This window comes from Haliotis rufescens, unplaced genomic scaffold (genome assembly GCF_023055435.1).
Source record: "Haliotis rufescens isolate VD_foot unplaced genomic scaffold, xgHalRufe1.0.p SCAF_2, whole genome shotgun sequence".
In the NCBI taxonomy this organism is placed as follows: domain Eukaryota; kingdom Metazoa; phylum Mollusca; class Gastropoda; order Lepetellida; family Haliotidae; genus Haliotis; species Haliotis rufescens.
In genome coordinates, this window is record NW_025963890.1 from 11,545,503 (window position 1) to 11,557,866 (window position 12,364).

The 12,364-nt window shown below is 38.3% G+C and overlaps 1 protein-coding gene across 4 annotated transcripts in view; it reads left to right on the forward strand.

Moving 5' to 3' along the window:
• The window catches only part of LOC124111613, a 50,279-nt gene that overhangs the window by 14,352 nt on the left and 23,563 nt on the right, over positions 1-12,364 (forward strand). For 2 of the 4 annotated variants that reach the window (XM_046471382.2, XM_046471385.2), the window contains exons 1-6: positions 681-789; positions 3,573-3,815; positions 4,222-4,359; positions 5,428-7,533; positions 10,110-10,250; positions 11,031-11,154. In XM_046471382.2, coding sequence (XP_046327338.1) covers positions 3,758-3,815; positions 4,222-4,359; positions 5,428-7,533; positions 10,110-10,250; positions 11,031-11,154 — 2,567 coding nt within the window. In that variant the 5' untranslated portion in view covers positions 681-789; positions 3,573-3,757. Of the gene's footprint in view, positions 1-680; positions 790-885; positions 998-3,572; positions 3,816-4,221; positions 4,360-5,427; positions 7,534-10,109; positions 10,251-11,030; positions 11,155-12,364 lie in introns of those variants that run through there. The other 2 variants (XM_046471384.2, XM_048399637.1) reach the window with 2 other exon arrangements.

A 12,364-nucleotide genomic window follows, 5' to 3' on the forward strand; every position in this document is an offset into this window, starting at 1 on the left:
ACTAGTATATGTTTTAGGACATATAGTCTGTAATGAAACTATTTGACATTTAACCCACTAAATCAAAATGAAATGTTTACATTGCTTTATCTAAACGTTATGTGTACATACTTACATATATTAGCCTACAGTGGTATTGCGTATCGTCAATGGGTGGAACTGAACGTAAACAATAACATGCTCATAATCGATTATCCCGTGTATTACATCGCCCGCGCAGGGAGCCGCGCCCCCTCCCCCATAACATACTTATACTGAACATATACACATTCCGAAATTAAACTTTAAAGTAGAAAATGCATCAACAAAAATGGACATGCATACTAGTTATTTATTTACTCTAAACCAGACATGGTATACTGGTGTCGTTTCGAGAATTTATGCAAGATTGATCCCCAGTCTAGACATTGTAATTAGCTCCATGTGTGACAATACTGCCGGGTTGAAATAGCATAGTGGATTTTGAATGACTTGAATCTAGCCTCCTTGGACTGCCAATTTGCCTGACTCTGTTTTTCCTTAAAATTGTTTATTTAACATTTCTTGAAAAAAAAAACATTCATGACTCATTCAAACCAGAGACCATAAAATAGGTTTCTATTTTATGGTCGCTGTTCAAACTATTAAAAGCACTTTGCGTTTAAACCGAAGCTCTTCGCATGGTTTTTCTATCTCCATTTCCCCTGTATGGAGCTTTGGAATCTGGGTCGCTCTTCCGAACGCAGTCAGCAATGTTCACAAGTGACAAGCAAGCACACAAGCGTTAAACTTCCTTATTACAGCTGTGAGGTTAGTTCGCATTTTCGTCGCGTATACGTAATATAGTATTAATAAAACGTCATATAACAGGAATGTAGTAATTATTTCCGTTCCAGTGTTACTCAAATGGGAGGGGATGTTTTCAGTTTCTTGATCCCTGGTGTTGATAAAGAAAGTTGAGACTCGGTTCTGAATTTAACCTAAAAGCCAAGTTAATATGCACCGTTCCTGCCTTATGGTAAGATTTGGCAAACGCATTTTTGAATATTTTAACGGTTCTAAGCACTTATATTGTTCCATATGTTTTAATTGGTGGAGTTTTCAGTTTTGACAGACCTGTGACAAAGAAATGTTTGCGAAAATTTTGATTGATTTTCCATTTACCGAATTCATGCTTTCTGCTCAATATCTGAATCACATAAGATTGCATGGATATCGTCATTACTAATTCAAGAAGAGTGTTTCAATGCTAACCATCCGAATATTATGTTGTGTGCAAAAACCTCATGCCGCATGCGGTGTGAGAAATTTACTGGGGTGCCAGAGATCTTTAGATTTTCTCCTATAGCCTGTTTTTTTTCAATCCAAGAACTTGACATAAGCTTTTGAGAAGGACCCCTTAAATTTGGCCTTAATTTTGAACACTGTGTTGTGGTGGTCGTGACACAATGTAAGTGGAAATTCATCTATAACTCAGTGTATGGTATCTAAAGAACAGGATGAGGGTTAGAAACTAACATTTTTTGTCCACTAGTCCTTATAATGATAACATATAGCAAAACCCTTAAAATGGGCCAATTTCTACTAGTCCTTAGGTTACTTTTACTATTGGGCAGTTTGGTAAGGACTACAGGACTAGTGCCAATTTCTAACACTGAGGATCATGTAGCCTACATGATGTAACTAGTGTAACTAGTAATCTGTACCAACAAACTTGAAGACCCGTCTGTTAGTAAAGAATATTAGTTACATGGCCCTGTGCTTAAAGCTACCAGCCCTAGATGTACTATGGAATATTCTGTGTAAATTCATTCATAACCTATGGTTTGTTGTTGTATCAAACTTCATGAAAATGGATAGGTTGGCTAGGAGGGTTGGTTGGTTGGTTTGTTGTTTTACGCCGCACACAGCAATATTCCAGCTATATGACGGCGGTCTGTAAATAATTGAGTCTGGACCAGACAATCCAGTGATTAATATAATGAGCATCGATCCACGCAATTGGGATCGATGACATGCATCAACCAAGTCAGCAAGCCTGACCACCCGATCCCGTTAGTCGCCTCTAACGACAAGCATAGTCGCCTTTTTACAACAAGCATGGGTTGTTGAAGACCTATTCTATCCCGGATTTTATCAGGTCTGATAACCTTGGTAGGAAAGAAGTGCATGTATTCTAGTATATGTTTTAGGACATATAGTCTGTAATGAAACTATTTGACATTTAACCCACTAAATCAAAATGAAATGTTTACATTGCTTTATCTAAACGCTTTATCCTTTTACGACAAGCATAGTCAGCTTTAAGGCAAGCATGGGTTGCTGAAAACCTATTCTACCCCGGAATCTTTTTACGGGTCTGGCTAGAAGGGAGTCCTGATAGGTTCTACATGTGTAAGATCATTCTGCAGTTTATTGTAATTGTTTAATGTACAAAAACAATGAAATACTTCTCTAGTGTAAAAATTAATTTACTGCTCAATTATTTAAAAATTAGGCATCTGAAAATGTGTATTACTCTCTATGTATGATTTGAGCATGGTGGGTCACCACTGTCCAATCTGTTTGGTAAAACAACTAGAGCTAACTTCCATAGCATTTTTTTAAAACTCAGATTATTGGTTGCTAAATTAGATTTCTAATCCATTTTCTTCTTGATTTTACACAGTTAAATTGTTACTGTTTGCCATTGTTACTGACTAAAATCCCTAAATATTAATGCATACTGACTAATGACCCTGTTAGAATGGAGCTATTTGTATGTTTGTACTCAGGCTTTTGGGTTGAGGTCCATATTTCTATGTTGTCACTATTCAAGTATGTCACTGTAACAGAAAATGTTTAGGTTATTTTCCACCCCTAAGATCACATAGTTCATTGTTATGCCATCATCTACTGGTTTGTTTGGTCCAGACTGTATTACGGTACTTACGCTGATAGGATTATTTTAGAAGGGTCCCTGTTTACATGTATACTGAAATGTATCCTTACATACTTTGAATTTATCATCAGTGTTAGTATGTACTACACTTCAGTGTTTGAAATTAAGGAGAGTCCTGAGGTCTTTGAGGTGTTCTTTGGTATTTGAATATCGGAACCCCCTAAATATTTAACTTTTAACATAGGGTTATGACAAGGACATCTTGAATTTCATACTTATTTTCAAACATTGCACTTGATAATTGAGGATGCTTTTTTGGAGAGTCTGGATGGATGTAACCAACCATTTTAACATAACATTCATTTGATAAAATATAGAGTGACAGAGAAAATAAGTTATGTACTCACTTTGGCAAAATTATTCAAACAACCCTTCTTTTGCTCTACTGATAAGTGACACAGACATTTCTTTTAACCTTCGACATAAAACATCCCTGCTTAAAATTCCATGTCATCTTTGCTCCTATACATTCGCGTTCTTATTTTACGTGGTCAATCAGCTCAAACTGAGATTTATTAATGTACATGAGTATTTATTGGACACTGACAACCTATGTTCATCAGATATAAGTGACCGGAAAGATATATTTCATTCAAATTTGTTGTAGCATCGATGCAGTTGACATCATCTTCCTCTGTGTGTCATGTTTCAGGATGTGTGGTCACACTTCACACAACACACAGGAAGAGTTGATACATAGGGGGAACCACAAGTATGGAACCTCTGACTCCATGGTTCATGAGTATTTCACACTCCCTGGTGAAGGCCTTCCTACATTAAACATTCCTTGCTAGACATTGATTGTGTTCTGGTGTGTGAAGTAAGTATAATGTAACCATGGCCAGGACATGCTGTGTGCTGTGTGCGGTGCTCTTTGGGATTCAAGTCATACAAGGTAGGGATTGTAAAATTTATTATTGATAAGTTTAGGCTACAATCTAAATTTGTTCATATTTGTTCGTGCTTTTATACATGGTTTATGCAGATTGTTTTTACTCATGTACATTATGATGATGTAAGAAGTTATAATCATGATATGATGTTAAGTTCTAGGGCATTATTTTGTTCACTGATGCAAAACGAAAACAATTCTTACTGTTCTATTTTTTCGCATGGTGTGAATAATTTCATTATCATGATTATGTTTTCATGATCTTTATTTCTTTTGCAAGTTTTGAAGTAATCACCTGCCATTTCTATTTACTGAAACTAATATTCTTAGAAATAAGAAGTTGTTAAAGCCTTGATGTACCTCGGACAGTGTCTCTGATAGTTTTCTGTTACTATGGATACTGTTTTAGTGTGGGCTGTCAGTCCATGTGAGGATACACCTAACTGGGTGGGATATTGTAGAGGCAGCACAGACTGCAGCTACCCAGTCAGTGTATCAAGCCAAGCATACAGCCACTGTAAGAAGACCTGCAAGATCTGCGAATCAGGTAGATGTGCCTGTTTACCTATCATTCATTAACACTGTGAGATCAGTAGTACTGATGGGTACATCTGGGGAAATGTTAGGTGTTAAACTGAAAATAAGACTGAGCTGACCAGTCCTTGTTTTAGCCCTTTATGCTGAGCGCCAGGCAGGTTAACAACAAGTACCATCTTTTAATATCTTTAATTGTGATGCTATAAGTTGGGGATGCTTCTATACAGCAAGGAATGTTTATATCCATCTCCTTTCCTGAGTGTTGAAAGCAAAAATACAAAACAACTCTGCAAAACATGTTTTTGTTGCCGTTGTACAGAGTTCAATTTTGTATGTGCCCGCAGCAGTACAACTTCTCTGTGTGTTCTTATTGAAATGGGGAGCATGGGTGGCCCAGTAGTCCAAGGTATCACAATTCACTGTACAGAGTTGCATCCCTTGAGCACACCAGAAACCTATGATTGTGGGTTCGAATCCTGATTCACCCTGATTATGTTTCTAGGTTTGTCATTACCATACAAATGCTTGTGGGTTTTACCAAAGAGGTAATTGTCTGAGACCTGCATCACTTCGGGCTTTCCTCCAACATTAAGCTGACATGCCATGATATTATTGGAATACTGTTTAAACCAGTGTTAAACCCAGCTCACTCACTCATGCTTATTGAAATGTGGGTCTGTTGTTAAGGCAGATGAGAACACTGTGATATAGCATGTAGGTATTTCAGGAATGATCACAAACTAAGTGTCCTCTGCCATCATCTGACAAAACCAAACCATATGTTTCAAGTATACAAATATCTGTTCAGATGTGCTGACATGTTGGAATTAGTGGATTGTGCAAAAATCTGTAAGTCTCTTAAAGAATGAAAAGAAAGCCTAGTTAAAATAGGAAGGACTGGATCATTTGGCGCGAAATTCTTCAGTCATGAGCAGTGATGAGTAAACTATGAAAGTGAATGTGTCACCTCACACGTAAAACCTGAATGTGAGGCTGGTAGTATAAGATTATTTGATTTGTTTATAATATGTGTGAATTGTTAAATGACATTACTTTATCGCTTCCTGACTGTTCCCAGACACAGCGTGTGCTGATGGCTACTATGGTGCAGACTGTAAGCCCTGTGTATCTCGCTGTAACAGCAGCGGCCAGTGTGAGGACAAGGGGTCCAGTGAGTGTCCACAGACATGTCCAGATGGTTACTACAGCTTCAACTGTAATAGGAGATGTCCTAGCAACATCTGTGCTGCATGTAATCGGTGGTCTGGAGAGTGTGAGGCATGTAAAGATGGAAGCTATGGCAGGAAATGCCTCCAAAGATGCTCAGAACATTGTATGGACAAAACTTGTGACATAGATAGCGGAGAATGTCTTGATGGGTGTGAACCTATGTGGGTGGGTGAGAAATGTGATGTTAAAGAAGTAATCTGTGAGAACTGCAATCTTCATAGCTGTACAGATGACATGACATGTCTATCTGGTTGTAAGAATACATGGTATGGCCCCAAGTGTGACCAACAGTGCAAAAATTGTAAAAAGAAAAATTGTACCAGTTCTGGTGTCTGTCAAGCTGGATGTATAGCTGGCTTCTATGGGAACACATGTACTGAAAGCTGTAGTGAGTTTTGTGACAAGAAACGATGTAATCAGACTGGCTACTGTAACAACTGTGTGTCAGGAAGACACGGAGAAGACTGCACCAGGATCTGCAGCACCAACTGTGAGGGCCCCTGCTACAGAAATACTGGGAAATGTAAAGACTGTTCAGTTGGATGGTATGGACGGTTTTGTACAAAATCCTGCGACAACTGTCTGAATGGATGTGAGAGAAAAGGGAAATGTAAAGATGGTTGCAAGTTAGGCTGGTATGGGGGAAAGTGTACTACACCTTGCTCCAACTGTTTTAATGGTTCCTGTGAACAGTCCTCAGGACATTGCGAAAGGGGATGCAGTCCAGGATATCATGGTATTAAGTGTGACCAGCTCTGTGGTCAGCATTGCAAGGACAGCGTGTGTGATCAGACATCTGGACTTTGCATTGAGTGCAAGGACACATGGTATGGGGCTAACTGCACCAAGGAATGTAGTTCCTCCTGCAGCAATAGTCATTGTGTGACAGACTCAACTGGATCTCCTGAATGTACCCATGGATGTGTTGATGGCAAGAAGGGATCTTACTGTCAGAAGCAATGCCCAGATCAATGCTATAACTGCACAGATGATAATTGTATGGTATGCAAGGACGGTTTTCATGGAGATGATTGCAGAGAGACCTGTCCAGCCAACTGTGAACATGGCTGTCAGAAGGACACAGGATTGTGTACATCATGTAAGGTTGGCTTTTTTGGCACTCAGTGTCAGTTGTCCTGTATTTTCAGATGCAAAGCATCTGACTCAGGGGATCAGTTCTGTAGCTTCAGTGATGGAGCTTGCCTCAATGGCTGTATTGACACAGTATATGGGACTCGTTGTGATCAGAATTGTAGTGACACCTGCAGAGATCAGACATGTAATGACAAAGATGGTACCTGTACAAGCGGATGTATGGATGGCTGGAAAGGTCCCAAGTGCAAAACCACATGTCCATCCAACTGCAAGTCATGTACCGACACCTCCTGCACTGAGTGTAATCCAAGCTGGTTTGGTGACAACTGTCGGAGAGAATGTCCAAATTGTGCTGAGGGGAACTGCATTCGACGATCAGGTGTTTGCCAAGAAGGATGTCTACCAGGGTTTCATGGTAAAAAGTGTGACCTCAAGTGTGCCACATATTGTAAAATGCGTGAAGGTATGTACAATTTTGTTTATTGTGACCAGAATACTGGTCGATGTCTCGACGGCTGCACAGATGGACATTATGGTGACCTGTGTAAAAGAAACTGCAGTAAAACATGTCATGCGCATGTCTGTGAGCAGAACTCCGGAAAGTGTAACAATGGCTGCCAAAGCGGTAGACATGGGGACTTCTGTGACCGGAAGTGTAGTGTACATTGTGGGAGATCCACTGACAGACAGTGCATCCAGGCTGATGGTTCCTGTAACTTAGGCTGTCTGAAAGGCTGGTATGGATCCCACTGTGACAAGAACTGCTCAGATGGATGTTATGAAGGAGTCTGTAGACAGAGCTCAGGGCTGTGTGTGCAAGGTTGTGAAAAGGGCATCATGGGAGACACATGTGACACTGGTAATTATGACATACATTGATATTTTATTTTATGTTTATTGAAAAGAGAGGTTTGTGTTTACTGTCTTTCTTGGGACAAATGGAGTTTGAAATTTGCTAATTGCTGCTCTTGTACAAACTATTTCCTTATCAGATTTCAATTATGATGTTATAGTTAAAACACTCCTCCTAGGTTTTTAGTTGTGAATGTTAAACCTGGAAAATCCCTCGGGCCTTTACATTTTCAGCCAAAGAGGAATATGGAACCAACTTTTGAACCCTCTAAAGCAAAAAATACCAGAAAGAATAATCTTGAAAACTTTGGGATACCTTTGTGTGACACAATACATTTGTCTGGCATTAAACTGAATTCGATGACGGAGGGTGAGAGAAAGACCTTGTGCAACATACAAACAACTGAAATCATGACATTGACCACTATTGATTAAACACTCTTTTTATCGCCTGCCTGAATGACTTACTAGGTTACAATAGTTAACATGATACAGGGATTTTTCTAGATCTGATTAGAAGCTAATAAGTAGCCTTAAGTCAGCAGCAGAAAATGTCAGTAAAAAAATTCAAAATTTATCATGTTCATGCTTTTACATTATCATGATTATAACCAATGTTGTGGCTTTGTAAGGTGACTAAATTCACGGATAACAGGACCAGTATTGAGAAATGGGCTTAAATACTTAGTTTAACATTATCATGATTATTACTTTGAAATCTAAGTTAAAATAGCTCTGAATTTAGGAAAATAGAAACTTTAATTCTTTTCCCCAATTTTGAACTACCATAATTAATGATATTTCCCTATTGGCCAGCAAGGTTGCTAGGTTTAGAATCATCAGTCACAGACGTAGATCATAGACAAAATCCCTTTGGTTTGTGAAGTTGCTGTTTCGATTCATGTCATGGAATTTTCATGTGTTTTAACATGTTTAACCAGTCAACCAACATTAGATGCATATTAAGATGCTGTTAGTACAATTCAACTGTTAAACTGTAAAACCTTGGTCTTACAATTCAAATTGTAAAACCTCTCAGCAGGTCTCACTTGAAAGAAGTGCATATCACAAGATTACTATGGGAAAGCATGATACCTACAATACTATGTTGCAGTAGGTTTATAAGATGTGCAGCTGTGGGCATTATGGTAACACCAGTTGTTGCAGAGGGAGGAATCTTCTCTGTTCATCATTAATCATGTTCATAATACTGAGATAAACCTTCTATTAACCATGTTAACATGTTTAGTCAGTTCGGAAAAATGATTTGCATATATAAGGTACACTTGCATTATAGCACATACCTGTCGGTCATATTTGTTTGATTTTTCTTATTAAGCTGCATGTGATTACGTGGCTATATGAAAAATAGGCAAATAAAACTCATAATAAGCGGAAATATGGTTTAATATTATTAAATCATGAAACTGAATATGAAAGCAATTCATAAACATAGAAAAACAGATATCAACATACTCGAAAATACTCATGCTGATACTGTGCAGTAACCTCATCAGTTACCTGCATCATGTCCCCTTAGCAAAAGATTACTAAAAGATTTATTACGTAATTTACAAGGACTCGTGGGGGCAAGTTCTCCAACCTCCCTGTTAATATAGCAAAGCAGCTAGAAATCAGGTAATGGTAGCTGAACAACTTAGACATGGTGACTAACATGACGAAGGAAGGAACTAACACACATCCCTTGCCAAATTGGTGACATAAACACTGACGGACTGCTTCCACAATCCTGGGGAAACCCCTGGGAATTCCCTAATACGAATGCATACAGAAGCGTTCTTTCTGAAAAATTAGACCATTTAATCTTGAACTCAGCATTTCAGTTTACATTGAGAAACGTCAGAGAGTTTGACTGCATGATCGTTTACAAATATCCTCGCTACCGAACCTAATGTGAACTAAACGAAGAAATGCACATCCATACTTTCTAAGTATCGACTCGATCCGTGTCAAGGGTGACAGTGTACAGCAGTCTTTGAATTTACCTTAGTATCTAATTAACACATCTTAAATCACCTTTCAATGAATGACCAGTTGTTCAATGATAACTAAATCATGTAACCACCACAGGTTCATTAAAAACTTCCGAAATCTCTCCCGTCACGTTTATCGTGTCGGCCATTTTGACATCTGGTACTTAATGTAAATGCATTACGACGCGCTGTCACTGTGACTGACTTACTGAGGTAGTTCTTAACAGAAATATTTCATCTAATGAGGATATTATTTGAATACATTTGTTGTGAAAAAGAGCTACAAAAGTTGTTTCTTTAGAGCATGCATACGTTCATGTCACCTCTCGTTTTGAGGAACTATTTTCTTCCACGATACAACTGGTTGTTGTATGGCTGTCAGTGTAAACATGAAGTCACACGTACTTAGTATTGCGTATTGACCTAGAACCTTTTAGGTACAAAATAGTGATACAAAAAATTATAAGAATTGACTTTCACTTTGTGTGAGTTCATTGGAGTATGAACCTTCATAGAGTGAGGGCCAAACTCTTAAGTATATTTTTTTATTATCATTGCTCCTCTTTTACTCAGTCTGCCCTATTTCTAGCATGTCCTTATGGTCGCTATGGCTACAACTGCAGTGGAACATGTGGTTACTGTAGAAGCAATGCTACCTGTGACAGTATCCATGGCAACTGTTCTATGGGATGTGCAGATGGTTATGGAGGCTTCTTCTGCTCTGACAGAAGTGAGTATATACATTTGTTTTACATCAGGTTGATCAAAATTCAATGTTCACATAACATGCTGTGTGGCAAGCTCATCAGTTGCCTGCATCATGGCCACATTACCATGATTACAAACGATTACAAAATCTTTTATTACATAATTTACTCTGGAAGACCTTTGTGGGATTGCACTGAACATTCATAGCATAGTGGCTGAACTGTTAAATCTGTATTAGCACCACGCTCAGACAGCCTTATAGTCACTGGACCCTCACTCAAAGAACAAAGAACATGCATGTTTGTATTGTTACTCCTAATCCAACAAAGAACTCACATAATATGCAAAAGTGGCAGTCAAGTCTTCATCTGTTTATGTTTTATGGATTTTTATATCACAATTAGTATTAAAAGATTAATTCTGTATTGTGTGGAAACTGGTGAAATGGTCGAAATTGCTTGGTGATTTCAACAATTTTCAATTAGGAATACCATCATGAAGATGATAAACATCACAAAGACTGAACATGATCATGATGATGAACCTTAACATAAGGAAAATTAAGTTCTTTATAACTGATTAGACTCATCTGCATGAGAAGAATCCATGCATACATAAACTGTTAATAAATGAAACCATAGTTTCACTGCCAACACTGTTTGTCACAAACATCTTTTACTCACTTGCATCCAGTGACCATTCTAGAAGAAGAATAAAAAGTACTGTTGTCACGTTTATTAGGCATGTTGGTAAATTTCCAGATTTGACAATGGTGACCTATCATGGTATTTATCTGTTTCAGTGATAATTGCACCATCGCCTGGCCCTAAAAGTGCAGGACCAATTTCCCTCACCATGCTCCTGGCTGTGGTTGCCATCTTGCTGATAGCAGTCCTCCTCGTTGTAGGTTTCCTAGTCTACAAAAGGTAGAGTCTGTTGTTCCTGACAACATGGACAATAGTATCATGTAGGTTTCCTAGTCTACAAAAGGTAAAGTCTGTTGTTCCTGACAACATGGACAATAGTACCATGTAGGTTTCCTAGTCTACAAAAGGTAAAGTCTGTTGTTCCTGACAACATGGACAATAGTACCATGTAGGTTTCCTAGTCTAAAAAAGGTAAAGTCTGTTGTTCCTGACAACATGGACAATGGTATCATGTAGGTTTCCTAGTCTAAAAAAGGTAAAGTCTGTTGTTCCTGACATTAGTATCATGTAGGTTTCCTAGTCTACAAAAGGTAAAGTCTGTTGTTCCTGACAACATGGACAATAGTATCATGTAGGTTTCCTAGTCTACAAAAGGTAGAGTCTGTTGTTCCTGACAACATGGACAATGGTATCATGTAGGTTTCCTAGTCTACAAGAGGTAAAGTCTGTTGTTCCTGACATGGACAATAGTATCATGTAGGTTTCCTAGTCTACGAAAGGTAGAGTCTGTTGTTCCTGACAACATGGACAATGGTATCATGTAAGTTTCCTAGTCTACAAAAGGTAAAGTCTGTTGTTCCTGACAACATGGATATTAGTATCATGTAGGTTTCCTAGTCTACAAAAGGTAACGTCTGTTGTTCATGACAACATGGACAATGGTATCATGTAGGTTTCCTATTCTACAAAGGTAAAGTCTGTTGTTCCTGACAATAGTATGATGTAGATTTCCTAGTCTACAAAAGGTAGAGTCTTTTGTTCCTGACAACATGGACAATGGTATCATGTAGGTTTCCTAGTCTACAAAAGATAAAGTCTGTTGTTCCTGACAACATGGACAATAGTATCATGTAGGTTTCCTAGTCTACAGAAGGTAAAGTCTGTTGTTCCTGACAATAGTATCATGTAGGTTCCTTGTCTACAAAAGGTAGAGTCTGTTGTTCCTGACAACATGGACAATGGTATCATGTAGGTTTCCTAGTCTACAAAAGGTAAAGTCTGTTGTTCCTGACATTAGTATCATGTAGGTTCCTTGTCTACAAAAGGTAAAGTCTGTTGTTCCTGACAACATGGACAATAGTATCATGTAGGTTTCCTAGTCTACAAAAGGTAAAGTCTGTTGTTCCTGACAACATGGACAATGGTATCATGTAGGTTTCCTAGTCTACAAAAGGTAAAGTCTGTTGTTCCTGACAACATGGATATTAGT